Source organism: Sciurus vulgaris, assembly GCF_902686455.1.
Source record: "Sciurus vulgaris genome assembly, chromosome: 12".
Lineage (NCBI taxonomy): Eukaryota > Metazoa > Chordata > Mammalia > Rodentia > Sciuridae > Sciurus > Sciurus vulgaris.
Window position 1 is genome coordinate 66,573,173 of NC_136473.1, and position 15,507 is coordinate 66,588,679.

General features: G+C 42.2%; 1 protein-coding gene across 3 annotated transcripts in view; it reads right to left on the bottom strand.

The window, feature by feature from the left end:
• Positions 1–14,383, bottom strand: part of TGFB2 (transforming growth factor beta 2) — an 85,749-nt gene extending 71,366 nt beyond the window's left edge. Inside the window, exon 1 of one of the 3 annotated variants that reach the window (XM_079108119.1) lies at positions 12,523–14,383. In XM_079108119.1, the coding sequence (XP_078964245.1) occupies positions 12,523–12,868 (346 nt within the window). In that variant the 5' untranslated portion in view covers positions 12,869–14,383. The remainder of the gene's footprint in view (positions 1–12,522) is intronic. The other 2 variants (XM_079108117.1, XM_079108118.1) reach the window with 2 other exon arrangements.
• Between the last annotated feature and the right edge of the window lie 1,124 nt (positions 14,384–15,507).

Below are 15,507 nucleotides of genomic sequence, written 5' to 3' on the forward strand. Positions count from 1 at the left end.
CATCAATTTCCCAGGAATCCTTGGAAAAGCCCTGGAGTTTGCCTGAACTTCTCAGGCCTCAGTGAACTTCGGTGCCTATAAGTTGAGGCAGACAAAATGCTACCTCTGAGATGCATTATAAGATGGGAATGAGATGCTATAGTTAAAGGAAACTGACAAATGGAAGTGATTGAGGAATGCAACTATATTAGCTATGTAACTTATGAAAAAGAAGCCCTGAGCCTGTCTAGGCCTGGCATGATATAATTCTGTCCTTGCTCCTTGTGGAGACAGAACCCATGCATCTTTTACATACAGGCATATCTTCTGCAAGTAACACTGTCCCTATTCACACCTAACGTGAACCCTTCTTTTGACCAAAAAGAAAGACTTCATGGAATCCTTTCTTTCTCTCTCTCTCTCTTTTTTTTTTTTTGTTATTGTTTTGCCTTTTATTACTCAAGTTTAAAATGGATACTGTCAGCCTTTCCCATACCTTGTAACTTACCATCTCTGACATTTGGCACATTAAAAAGACCCCAGTGACAGATTTTCACACAAACATGGATTATGCAGTCTAGCCAGCATACTCTTTCATTGAGATGGGGGCTCTCTGTGGCCTGTGAGGCATGGAACGAGGGCCCAGCACCAGGGCTGCTACAAACACATTCTGCTACTGTGATGCCACCATATGCTGTTTCCAGCTTACATCTGTTCCCATATGTTCCTACCAAGAAGCAACCATGCTGTTTATTTTTAGAGCTTTCTCCACAGTTTGATAGGGAGAACATTCCCTCAAATAACCAGTCAGCAAAGACAGGAAGCTACACTGGGTATAAACTGTTTGTCACAAGAAAGATTTCTCATTCATATCTGGTCGTTAAAAAAAGATGCTGAAAGTTATCTTAAATAAAAATCCTCAAGAGTATAACCAAAGGAAAGCAGCATATGCAGAGTGAGTCGCTTAGTTAGCAATACTTTTCTCAACTATGACCCTATGCATTTCTTGGGGGGATTTCAATCCTTTTCCTGGGAAACAGCACCTTCTTCAGGCCAGTGTATGTTGTAGAACAAAAGAGGGACAGTTCTGCCCATGGGATTCAGATCCCTGACACTGCCCAAGGTCACCCAGGTCACAGGTGTCTGTAGGAACAAAGTGATGTAATTATTATCATTTACAATTTCCTGCATGCAGGACTTAAATATGCACCTTTCGTTTACTCGCATTCTGCTATGAAATTATAGTCTTAAAGTTCTTCCTTTCTTTTCTTTTTTCTGTTTTATTTTCAAGCAGAGCCTTAGTAATTAAGATCATGAATTAGATGAAGACATAAAGATGAAAATAGTGACTACTCAGACCTCAGGCTTCAGAAAGCAGTGCTTAGTTTTTAAATTATCAATTTTCAATCATCTATATGACTGAAGAAGTACTGTGGTATGGATACAATTCTTTTTTAATCAGTGAAGCTCTAGATATATATGAAATGGTTTGTAAAGTGTAAAACACTATAAACTCTGAGACATTTATAGTCTTAGAGACACTTTTTAGAAACCTTGGGCACTCATAATTAAAATGGGGGAATGTGGGTTATACAAGTCCTAAAACAGAAGGAGTCCTAGAATTAAAATTTTATATGGACGATTTACAAAATAACTAAATGACTCTGATGTGAACTGCAAGTGTCAGGGTTCAGTTTTGCCTGTGAGGACATACAGCTCTGAATTAAAACAACAAAACTACAATGTTTCCAGAGTGTGTTTCTGAATCACTTGAGGGAGAATCACCTGGCCTGCTTGTCAAGATCCAGGTTTCTGGAGCCTAACTTAAAACTACTGAATAGTTATTTGCAGATGTGTGGAAGACAAAGGCTTAGGAATTTGCATTTATAATAAGCACCATGGGTGATTTTTTGCATAGTAAATTTGAGAACCACTGGTCCAGGTCTTTAGGACTTACAGATTAGACAGGCTTTTACAAAATTTCATTTTACCTCAAAACAATCCAACTAGGTGAGTCAAGGAAAAAATATTTCCTCATAAGGGACGTTCTGAGTAAGCAATAGTTTTACGTAATGTGAAAATGTCTATAAGCTAGAAATAAAGCCATTCTTGCTGTAATATCTTAAGCAAAATTAAAAGTGCTTCAATGCAGCCAGCTGTGGTGGTGTACTCCTATAATCCCAGCTACTCAGGAGGCTGAGGCAGGAGGATCACAAGTTCAAGGCCAGCCTCAGCAATTTAGTGAGGTCCTGTCTCAGAATTGAAAATTCCTTTAAAATGCTTCAATTAATTTAAAAGTACTCCAATAAATTTTATGTCAAATTAGTTCCTGCGCCAGTCCTCCCAACCCCTCCAACAAACATAGTGCATCTCTCTTTTGATTTTGACAATTCTAAACATGGATACCATCTTTCCTCCTGATACTAAACTCTTTTTAGAGAATTTCCAGCAAGTATTACTGAGAAAGGGGAAACCATTCCAAATATACAATGATGTGGGGTCAGCTTCGCTTGAGACCCTCTCTTAGAATCGGAGTACTTATGACAAAGAATGAATGACATTTGACGTGACTCTAATGCATAATTTCATCATTGATGGTGATATTTTCTGACAGTGGAATTCTGAAATACACCTCTCTCCAAGACAAATGAGCACTGGTCACCTCATTCCACAGAGAAGGAAACACAAGTTTAGTAGGTGAAACACTGGCGATTCAGGCCTTAGTTCATGACTACAGCCAACCCATTTAACAACGGAAGTCTTAATACTAGATGAAGACGTCAAGGCAGAAGTGAAAAAGAGATTAAGCCAATAGAAAGAAACAAATGACCATATGAGAAAGAATCCCCCACATGATAAAGTTACTGCTACATCTGGTGTAGACAGAATAATCTCTGATAAACTTGTTCTAAGAAGGATTGAAATGACCAACACTGAAATGAATCCAAAATTTAAAAATTATACTTCCCAGAATATTCCCATTTAAACTCTGGCAACAGTAAAGATTTCAGTGCTCTTAAAATACAATAAAAATTACAATGATCTTTCTTTCTGATAAATTTGCAAAGGTCAGTGGACCTGCGGTCCTTTCAGTGTCCTTCTCAGCATTCCTGTTCACAAGATGAGGTAAGAAAGATTGTTAGAATGGCCTAAAGTCATGAATGAGTGGTTATCTGTGAACTAACTTGTCAAGACAGATGTGGTATTTGTCAGGGTGTAATAGGGAACGCCAGATGGCCAAAGCCAAGGTTTAAGTCACTGCATCTTTCTTTTGCTTTCATGAAACCAGAAAGATGCTATAGCATTTCCTGAAACAAACAACAACTCCAAAAAAGCAACTCCTTTACTCAAATAGCTGCTCTATAATTTTTCTTTCAGAAACACAGTATCTCTTCTTTGGGAACAACCTACCTCCCTGTTACCAACACATAAGGGCCCAGGAAGTCCTGAGGCAACAAGGACACTCTCCTAGGGAACAGAGAAGTGTGGAATATGCTAGTGTGAAAGAAAACAGCTGCCCATGGAGGCTTGGAAATGTGTTCAAACTATTTTCAGAGTTTGGGCTTCACAACATCCAGAAAGCATTTTCCATTTGCCTTCTGTTTTTCAGCCGCTGTGGTTAAAGGAACATTTAAGCCAACATTTCTTACTTATCAGGCATAACAAATCCAAGGCCTCGTTTGAGAGAACAGAGGAAGGGTCCCAGCCCTCAGAGGATCTCTTTCTCAGCATCATAAGGCTTTCCCTTCTTTAGAGGACACAAAATCCAGGCAATTCAACTCCTGTCAGACAGCAATGCTTTCTCACACCAGTGAAGTGGTGCTCCTGGGTTCCCCCAGCAAAGCCAGATGCTAACTCACTAAGAATACCTTGCACTGTCAACAATGTTCTGAGGTTTTAGGGTGGCTTTTCTCTCTGATTCCAGCACCCAGGTTTTCATTGCTCCTTCACAAATCCTTTCCTGAACAGTCCCTCCACTTCCCCTCAAGCAGCTTCCTCTTTGAGACTTCTACTCCCTAATGTCACTCCATTGCTAAGGCCCTCTTCACCTGACAGCTCAGAAACTGCTGTGAATAATGCTAGGTTGGGAGGTGAAATGAGGTCTACCTGAGTCTAATCACAGCTGCCAAACCAAGCTCAGTCTTGGTTCCAAACGTCCAGGCTGCTTCCTCAACAGAGACTCTCCCAGAGGAGGAAGGAAGATAGGGTACCTATGAGGAGGGGTGGGACTGGCAGGGCCAGGAGCAGTTGCACTAGGTGCTTCCTCACACACCTCTTCACCAAGGCTTGACGGTGCCATCTTCACAAGCAAAGAAACTGAGGCCAGGTGAAGGGAAGAGCCTGCAATCCAGCTACTATGCCAACAAAGGCAGAGCCCAGACCAGAACTCCATAGGAAGAGACTTAAATGTCAATGAGTTGGTTCTGATAACTCGCAAGGAGGAGAGCCAATCTGTAACCAAAACAGGACCACTTTTAACAATTGTTAAAGACTAGGATAGAACTTTTTTTTTTGTACTGAAGAGTGAATCCAGGGCCATGCACATCCTAAGCAAGCACTCTAACATTGGACTACATCTCCAGCCTTTTTTAAAATTTCATTTTGAGACAGGGTCTCACTAACATGTCCAGATTGATATCAAATTTGTGATCCTCCTGCCTCAGCCTCCCAATGGCTAAGATCAAAGGTGTGTACCACCACACCCAGCCTGGAACAGGACTTCTTCTCTTTGATGCTTCCCTTTTAACCTCTGAGATTCCTTTGATGCAGTTCCCTTCTGTTTGTTCTTCTTCCTTTACTTATTGGATCTATCCAGCTTCAAACCCCATGATCATTGTATGGTACCATCCTGCTTTCCCCAAAATAATTCTCTAAAAGAGATTAGAGGAATGTCCTATCAATCAAATCTGACCAAAAAAGGTATGCGGAAAAAACAAGGTTACAGTGAAAGATCAAAACCAGGGACTTGATAAATCACCAATTTTTGGATCAATCAAGTGCAGAAATAAAAGCTGAATGTGTTAGAGGTGAGAAAAAAAAAAAAAAAAAAAAAAGAACCCAACTCCTGTAAATGTAATTCTTGCTAGGAGAGTCGCTATTCTCTCCCAGATGCACTGCATTGTTTTTCAAGAGGTCAAGAGAAGTCATGTTCTCCATTTTCTGGGTTCTGTTATCTATGGTGACTTAGAGCCATATTTCTATCACACATCACTGCTAGAAACAGCAATTCCCATATCCTCAGATGTTGAAGGGAAAGTATCAGTGTTAACCTCAAAGGGATGCTTGTGAGGATGAAGAAACTAGTACATACATATAAAGTATTTAAATCTCTGCTTACAGAGTAAGTACCAATAAAGGTTAGCTTTCACCATCATCATCCAAACCATCATTTTCATTATGGTCTGAAAAATGGGCAACAGGAAATGTAAGATCATGAGAAGCCTGGTGCTGTCTTTAGGCCCTTGATACCCATCAGTTACATCTTCCCTGAAAGTGAAGGTGAGTGGATTTCATCTCCATATCACCTGGTCCAAACCCTTTGAGCTCAGATCCTCTGGTGGTTCAATCTTAGTGCTTCTTCCTCTGTTGAATATGAATTGAAAAATACCCTATGGTAGGTTCTGTAAGAGTGCAGAGAAATTAGATGGTCTGTTCATATTCCGAGAACATTTACAAATTAATAAAGAAGACAGCCCAGAGCACAGTGAGAAATTACAAAGAATAAAAGAAAAGAGGCAGAGATAGAGCTAAACCTCAAGAAAATGACAGTGCAGTGGGGAGCTAATTCAACATGACTAGGAAACCAAAGAAGGCCTCTTAAGGAGGTGGCATCTTACTAGATCTGGAAGGGCTTTTAAAGGTGATAAAAGAGATCTCAGCTGAGCACAATGGCACACGCCTATACTCCCAGCTACTTGGGAAGTCAAGGGAGGAAGAGCCCAAGTTCAAGGACTGCCTGGGCAACTTTGTGAGACTCTGTCTTTAAATAAATAAATAAATAAATAAAGGATGGGCTGTAACTCAGTGGTAGAGCACCCCTGAGTTCAATCCCAGTAATGCAAAAAAAAGAAGAAGAAATAAAAGAGAGATCTCCCAGTGGAAGAGACAGTACCAACGAAGGCCCAGGAGCATAAAAATAAATGGCCAACTTCAGTAAAACGAAGAGGGTGATGTAGTGGGAGCATATTTTTCATGCAAGAATTTAGTAAGAGAAGGGGCTGAGCCAAGGCAGCGCCAGACCTTGAAAGGTCTTGGATGCCATCTAAGAAAGCAGAACCTAAGAAGGCCTAAACTCTCAAGGCTTTCTCATACAGATGACCAGCCCTGCCATTCTATGTGTCCTGTCCTTAAGTGGCAAAGGTCACCTAAGGGACAATCTGAGTGAGCAAGGGAATTGGATCCACTGATTGGAACTTACAAAGTAAAAAGGGGATGGAAGAAGTCTGGAGTGGAAGTGGTTCCCAGGGTGCCATTTTTTTTTTTTTTAATCACATTTTAATATCTCTAAAATCTAGATTTTCTTTTATAATCAGTGGCACCTTAGAGTTAACTGGAGTGATACTTCTTTCTCAGTGGCACATAAAAGAGCAGTGCATCTTAAAGTCAATGGTGTTTGCAACTCAGTGAATAATAACTGCCCTGCACAGCCCTGCACAGCCCTGCTACATGTCCAACGCTGCTGCACCAGGTGCTTCCTCATATACATCATTGTTAATCCTCTACGACTCCAGGAAGCAGGTGACTCAGTGAAGAAACTATGGCTGAAGTGGAGCAGCTGCTGTCTCCCACAGACTCAGCAGAGTGTGGAACAGGATGATGTGTGTGCAGTAGACTCCCATCTACGTCAGAGTGAAGGGCAAGAAGGCAATTCACAGGTTGGGAGGAAGAGGTTAGGAGTGAGCCCTATACAGAGTTAAGGCCACCCAGACAATCCAGGCAGCAAGGTGTGGGTGGAGTGCAATGTAGTCAAACACCCATTTCTGGATAACAGAGGTTAGAAAAGGAAAAAAAAAAAAAAAAAAAATAATGAGGAACAAAAACAACAGGTGGTTGGAGCATGATGCAGATTTCTTCTAAAAAAAAAAAAAAATGACAAGAGTCTAAACAAACCCATCAAAGGATCCCTAATATATTATCAAACTTAAGATTAAATACTGGAGAACATTGAATTCCTAGGTTAGAAACCATTTTTATTTAAAGGGCACTAGAAATACCAAAAGGACACCAAATGTTTTCAAAATGACAATGGAAACATTTGTTTATCTCGGCCAGGGCCGAGAAGCTGTTCAGAATCACAAAGTGGAATACACCCTAAAGCAGAAGGGCTGCCTAAGCAGGGAAAGCACATCTGGCAGATCCACATGCTCTCTGCAGGATCCCCTCAGGACGGGAAATGCTCCATCAAGAGAGCTGCAAGGGCTAACTTCAGCACAGTCTCTTGCTTGCTGCTCACCTTCCTTCTGAACCTCCAAAAGAAGGGTGGGAGTGGGAGTGGGGAAGAAGTCAGGCCAGAGTCACACCCCAGTGGTGACCTGCACACCTCTTCAGGGCTAGGTTCCTCCACTCTGTCTTCCGGAACCTTCTAAAATTGCAGCCTGAAGTGTGTTGTAATCTCTGGGCAAAGGCCTACGAGTCAGTGACCTCCTCAGTTCTAACCCAGATTTGATGTGGGTTCAACAGTGAGTCATTAGCCTTTTTCTCACATCCCCGTTTCCTCTAGGAAAAATGATCTGTCATTCTTTCATATCTTTATATGGAAGATGCTGTGACTAGGTTACGTCAGCGTCTTTTCACCAGGGAGAAATTGTAATTTAAAAAAGTGAAGCTCCTGGGTAGAAACACAGGGGTCGCTGTGAAGACACAAAGGATTCCAGGGTTCCTTCTGAGCATCAAGGGGTCCCCACATACCCCTCAAACTTCTCTGAAGCCCAGCCTCTATTCCACAGGGTCTCCTCAGGAGAGGTATGAGGTTGACTGACCTGGCTTGGCAACAAAGATTAACTGCTTCAGTTAAAAACTATATATTTTTGAGGGTTTTTTTCCTACTCTGAAAAGTAAAAAAGAGGAAATCCTGAAAGAGGAGAATGTGGCCTAACTTAAATGGAACCACAATTAGGCACCAGAGTTAGTACAAGCAATGATGCAATAAAAAGGGAGGAATTAAAGTTTGGTCTCGTGTATATAATAATTCTCCTGGAAGTCAAAGAGTTTTATGTCTGTGATTCTCTCTCTCTCTCTCTCCTCATCTCTCCTCTCTCTCTCTCTCTCTCTTTCTGTGTGTGTGTGTGTGTTTCTCATACGCCCCCACACAAACACAATGAGAGAACTTTAAAAAATAAAATAAAACAAAAATACTACATAAACCAAATATACTACTGTAGTCTAGCAATAGCTAATATTTCCCTTCATTGGGCAGTTGGCCAACAGATCAGCAATTTGTATATAGAAAAATATATTCATGAAGAGAAGACTAAGTCACATTCCACAAAACCATAGTGTCATTGGTATTCATTTTACATTCCAAAATTTCACTAGGAAAATTACAGGGGAAATAGAAAAGGAGATTGCTTTAAATGTTTAGCATTTGTGTGAAACAATTACAAAGGAAATCTCACTGTGATTTTTTAGGCTGTATATTTTAGTTTATCTAAGTATGATAGAATAACCAAAGAGGATTATTCATTTTCTCCGGTTCCCGAAGTTGGAGACTTCACCCTTCATTAACACAAACAGCTTATTTTACTTGAAAGGAAAATCTAAGATTATTCCTCGCTTCTTTTTTCCTGTGTTCTGACTAACATCACACTGCTGGTGACTGAGGCTACTTATGAAGGGGTCAACACCATTTCTTGACTAAGTGAATGGGAGATGTTGATGTCTCTAATGTAGGTGCTGTAAGATCACAATATCAAGAATATACCATACAAAATGGTCTAATTCATATTCCATTTAATTAAGATAACCTTCTGATTGTCATATTTTACTTTTGTTATTACTTTTAAAATGGTACTACTAACAGAATTCAGTAGCCCAAGATAAATACCAGGGTACCAGGGCTCCTCATCATGGGCATTATTGACATTTGGGGCCAGATAATTCTTTGATATATGGAGGAAGGGGGCTGTCCTGTGCTTTATAGGAAGGTTAGAAACATTCCAGGCTTTTACCCAATGAATACCAGTAGCACTACTCCACCCCTAATCATGACAACCAAAAATGTCTCCAGACATTGCCAACTATCCCAACAGAGATGGTGTGGGTGGAGAGGGAGGAGAGTAAGGTACAAAATCAGCATAGTTGGAATATTACCTGATTTGTTACAATGAAAATAGGAAAGAAACTGAAACCTTTTTGCCTCTTCCTTTTTTTTTTTTCTTTCTGAATGTCCAAGCCTCTACAGATCCTTCTTTTATTCAACAGTCACTCTCTAAATTTCTAAGACTTTGTGCAGTGTCTTTTGAATTGACTTCAAATGGATTGTCAAACTATTCAAAGTTCACTTAATTCCCACAGGGCAAACTATCGGTAAACCTTAGCCTAACTCCACTTTGAGCCTTAAACTAACAGCATGTGAAAAGATCAATATGAATAAATTCAAAACTAATCAGACCTCTTCTTTAAATGTTGACACAGTATTATTTATATCCCATAAATACATTCTTGACTAAAATTCATACTAGGCGCTTGGCACCTGACCAGTTCTATTCATATTTACTGTATTTATATAGTACACTTAGCCAAGGATAATATTTAAGACAAAATATGCCTGAGGGCATATACAATATCTCTTATATTTTTACTTTTAAATCTCCACATTGCTAAAAATATTTAGTCTGAACTTCATAAAATGTCCCACAAAGGGCTATCAGCAATCTGTAGTGATATATAGCTCATTGAGTATAATTAGAGCATATTTGTAATACTTGAGCTGAAGTCACTCCCTGAACACTAATAAGTTGGTGGTAAAAAATGAACCAGTGATCTTTCCCATGCCTTCATCTCTGGGGCTTGTGACCCTCGCCGGATCCACTGCAAGAAATGACAGGCGCACACCCTCCCTGCAGCAATTCAGTGACAGGCAAGTTAAAAGTTAGGCAGGAAAGTCTTGAAGAGGGAAAGTTGGTATGAAAGCCAATGCTGTACTTTTAACTTGCTTTAAAAAAAATATGGTGGAGTAATTTTTTTTCTTTTCTTCCTTTTATTTTTTGGAAGAGTTCACTATATTCCAGAATAACTAGAAAGTGCTGGAAAATCAGTTAACCTACTTTCTATAAAATTATCCACAGTTCTTGCACAGTAGTATCAAATCTGCTATTAATATGGCTTTCTGCTCCTAAACTTCCATAGGGTACACAGGCTTCGTACAGCCTGTATTTGTTTATTGAAAACTGATAGTCTATTTTTTTATCCTGATCTCATCAGAGGTTTTAATTTGTCTGGAAGCTGAGGACAGAATGGAAAGAAGAATCCACACACAGGTCTTGGATGCCATATTCTGAAATCCTCCTAATAATCCAGGAATTTTTCCAACTTGTGGATGACCATGATCCTGAATTGGACTGTCTCAGCTCATCTTTATCTGTCAGACTTAAGTATGCTTGAGAGAACTCAGAATTAAAGCCCTCTTGGGTAACTTGCTCTTTCCACATCTAAAGAATGGTTAGATTAGACCTCCTCTCAGTGTTATAAAAGTCCTGGCAATTCATTTGAGCTTTTGCATTTACACACTGAAGGATGAGTTATCCAGGTCCTACATAACATTTGCTTGTCAGCCCAAATACCAGTAGAACCAGTGCATATGCTAGAGAGAGCAAACTGACTCAACTCCTTGCTCAGTCTCAATGGTTTTGGACTAATTACAATGAACTTTCTTTCCTAATATCTCCTTGGCTCCACCCCACATAGAGAGTTTTGTTTCCCAAGGGGAATAACCAGGGTGGAGTGTATTTTGTCACTGATGTTGTGGACAGTGCCATAATTACAATAATAAAATTATCCCGCTTGCCAGGATCCCCTGCATCTCTTCTGCCATTGAACAAGAAAAAAAAGACAACTGTTGCAAAAGAAAGGTGTCCACAAAGACTGGGGTTAGACATATGGGCAGACATTCCAAGGCCATCAATACAAGACATGGCAAGTCACATGGCTGCAACTTGTTGAACTAAAAATAAATATTAAAAAAGAAAAGCACCACCCAGTAATTAGAACTTCGGGGATAAAATTACCAAGATGGCTGTATTATCTACTTAGGCAAGACAGGAGACTTCCCAAAGGCAGCCAGCAAGTATATAGGGCATGGAAAGGGGAGGAGATAAATGGGCAACCAATGAAAAGTTTATGACTTGGGATTTGGAATACACAAATGCTGAAGCGTTTTCACTTTTTTCTTCTAGTTCTTCTTCCTGGTATTTAACCCTTTCAGGTATCACTGTCTGCTGCTGCTGTTGTTGCTCTTTTTTTAAAAAGAACTCTGAAATAATTCTATACTACTCTCCTTCCCAAAGAAGGCCACAATAAATCATTTCACTCCCAGTGCTACTGTGTGCCAGCCAGTTTTGAGGACACTGCTCTCGGGGAAGCCAAATAATAATAATAATAATAATGCATTATTATTATTATTATATTTTAAAATTAGCTGTCTTTTCTATCTTAGATTTAGGAATGCACCAAAGTCACTGCAGAAAACTTATGAAAGGGCAGGAGTAACAGTTCAAGGTTTAAAAAGATCAACGATAAACCCCAAGAAAAATGACCTGCTACACGGTGATTTTAAGAAGGCACGTTTGGAGAATTCTGAAAAACAACGTGAAGTAAAACCTTCTTAAAAACCGTCAGAAACGAAGTTGTTCTTTCTACCCTTGCAGGTGAAGTCAAAGGGGGACAAGATTACAAGGGTTTGCCTCGGGGAATGTAAACACCTAGCGCTTGCAATAGATGATACATCAAGTACTGAAGGGTTTTTCGTGGGGTCTCCAGATCGGGTTTTGTTTTGGCGATGCTGACATTTTCAGGGGAGTGAGAGACAATAGAGGCGGCTCCGGGGAGCCAGCTGATAGGTCGGCACGGAAAGGGGGCGCCTTCCGGAGAAGCTAGGTTGGAGCCACTTTTTTTTTTTTTTTTTTTTTTTTTTTTAACCCTTCGTGTACCAGTTTGGCGCTCCCCACGCCAATGGGGCAAAGAAAACAAGCCTACCGAGATGCCCCGAGTTCAACTCTGCCCCGGGGAACGCCAATAGTTTGACAGAGGAAAGTTGATTCCTAACTGGTGGCCGAGTTGAGGATGTCAGGAAAGACCAAAGCAGAATAACGCCTTAAAAAGGACTGAGGCGTTGGGGGCAGGGAGAGATGGAGGAAAACTACACTGACAGTGAACGTTTTAAAGCCTGAGGGTCTCAAGCACCCGACTGGATGGGAGGTGAATGGGGCGAAGGATAGAACCGGAAAAGAGCAACCCCGAACCCAAAGAGGGAAGGGCGATCCGCAGAGCTCTGAGAGCTCGGGCCAGCGCTAAGCCTTGGGGATGGAAGCGAAGAACAGTACTTACTTTCCGAGGGGAAGAAGGGCGGCATGTCTATTTTGTAAACCTCCTTGGCGTAGTACTCCTCGTCGCTTCTCTCGCGCTCGCAGGCGGCCGCCCTTCGGCTCGCTTTCTCCTGGAGCAAGTCCCTAGTACTGTTGTAGATGGAAATCACCTCCGGGGGGACCTCCTCCGGCTCAGGATAGTCTTCTGGAGGGCTGGTGAGCTTCAGCTTGCTCAGGATCTGCCCGCGGATCGCCTCGATCCTCTTGCGCATGAACTGGTCCATATCGAGTGTGCTGCAGGTAGACAGGCTGAGCGCGACCGTGACCAGATGCAGGATCAGAAAAGCGCTCAGCACACAGTAGTGCATTTTTTAAAAAAGGTGGAAAAAAAAAGTGTTTTGTTTTGTTTTGTTTTGTTAAGTAAGAAAGAAAGAAAAAAAAAAAAAGAAAAGAAATAGAGGCCAATAATTCTCAAAGCATAGATTGGGTAGAATTGTTTGTTTGTTTTTAATACGAAACTTTTGCAAACAATCGAGTCAATGCTGAGTAGAAAAATGTATCTTGTCTGAATTCCTTAAAAAAAGAAAATGCAAGTTGTTCCAAAGTGGAAATATTAATATGGGATGGGCAATGGAACCCTGACTTTACGGAATAAGAAAAAGTTTTCTTGGAGCGACGAGATGAGGGGGGAAAAAAAGAATCGAGTGGCTATTAAGCAGAAATAAATTTAAGAGGAGGAAATGGAGTTCAGTGTGTCAGTCCCGGGTGCCGAGTGGCGGATCTGAACTCGGCTCCTCCAGCCAAAAGGGAAGAGATGAAAAGGTCCCGGGGCTGGCAGCTGGCGAACTGACGGGAGGGGCGCCGGGAGCGTTGTGAGGGGGCCGCCGATGCTGACCCGGGCTGTAATTTATATATTTAAAGGAGAAATTCGCTCGTGCCTTCCACTGCGGCTCTGAGACCAGGAGCAGCAGCAGCTCCGGAGCAGAGGAGCGCACGTGTGTGCGTGTGTGTGTGTGTGTGTGTATGTGTGTGCGTGCGTGCGTGTGTGTATGTGTATGTGGTGTGTCTGAGGGCGCGCGCGTGTGCGTGCGCGCGCTGCGGGCGATCCTGGAGCGCAGCGGGGAGGCAGATGCGCTTGGCACCGCGCTGGGGATTCGCTGCGGTACCGCAGGGGAAGCAGAGGCTGCCGAGGCGGCAAGATTCCTGCTCCCGGAGCGGCGCGCTGTGGCCTACACCCGGGCCCGTGCGCGCCGACCGGTTGGGTTACTCCACGTTGCTGCTGCCGCTGCCGCGCCGCCGCCGCCGCCGCCGCCGCCTGCAAACGCGTCCAGCCTCCTGCTCCCTCCTTCTGCTCCTCCTTCTCCTCTCGCTCCAAAGGCCAACCCGGCAACTGACGATCAGCCGCCCCGGTCGCTTTCACCCGCTACGGACTGCAACAGCAGCTCCAGGGACGCGCTGGCTGCGGAGCTTTATTCCTAAGGGAGTTGCGTAGGGGTTCCCTTGGACTCCCACCCTTTCCCAACTGCTCCTGGCTTCTATCCCACTTGGACTTTCTCGCTAAGGATAGGCACTTGCTGCCCTGAAATGCACCCTTTCTTTCTCCTACTTTCTCCAGCCGGCCCGCTCCTCAGTTTATCCCAGAATGACTCTCTAGACCGTTATACTGTTCTCCATCCCTCTTCTCCTCTTCTTTCATTTGCGCCCTTGCTCTGTTCCCTGGCTCGCTCTGTCTCCCTCCAGTCCCCTCTTTCTCTGGTCGGGAGCTTCTGGAGCTCCGCTCGGAGCAAACCTTCTGCTGCCAGCAGATAACATCACGATCTTGCCGGGAGGAGAGATTTATAAGTTCTCTCTGAACCACGTGTTTGCCTTCAACAAAGTGACGTGCTAGGATTACAGTCAGAAGTCCTCTCGTTACTTAGACCACGAGCTCTCTCGAACCGTGAGGGGGGTGTGGAAATGAGGACCGACCGTTGTTGGGAAGGGAGGGAGGGAGTGTGCGCCTTGACAACAGTGATTTACGGTATTTACTGTCTGTAGGCATTTTTGGATATGTCTATTGAAGGACATCTATCAAGCATTCGGTTATTACTTAATGTGGTTCACTCGCAGTCTCCCAGATTGAATCGCTGGCTCTGGAATTGAGTCTTCTCTTCTGCATCCTGTGCTCTCGCGCGCGCGCACACACACTCACACACGCGCACACACACACACACACACAAACACACTCATGCAAGGAAGAACCAGTACACTGAGGCTAGGCTAGCCCTGAAAACATGCCTTCCAATCTGATTCCTGACCTACCCTTTAATTTTCTGGATTCCATAACAGGTTATTCCGAAGCCTTTAAAAATATTTAGTTTGTTGTTTACAATCTAATCCTTCATTTAATTGTGAACTGGTTGGGAAAGAGAGATCCATCATGTTTTTTTACCTAAGGGATTTTTATGTTTGTTTCACTATTTTGAACGGATGATCATCTTCTTAATTTGCTGCCTTAAACCATTTCTTGTATGGCTTTCTTTTCTCCTTCCTAGACTAGACACTATCAACCAACTTCATTCTTTCCACGGTTTACATCCAGGAAACTGGAATTTTAAGCGTTTGATGTCTACTGTTTTACACTACTCATAACTTGACATTTTCTACTTCAACCTAGTTCAAATTAATGAATACAAGCATAATTCTTGCCACTGTTCAATTTTCCCTTTTTACCTTTAGTTGCTCAAAGTCAACATTTTAATTTTAGCATGACTCTGTGGCCATACTGACTAGACAGATGATTTAAACTGGAAACTGTTGAGTTCTCCCCCAATTTCAAGACCTCTAGATTACTCCCTAGTCCAGATATTCCCTAGTTCAAATGTTTTAGAAAGCTTGTGATTTAAAACTTTGGGAATTTAAACTTTTGATGTGTATGGAGCCCTATATCAGTCTTTATAGGGCTGAATAATAGCAATAACAGCTAACACAGTAATGTGAGATATTATTAGCCACATTTTGTAGATGA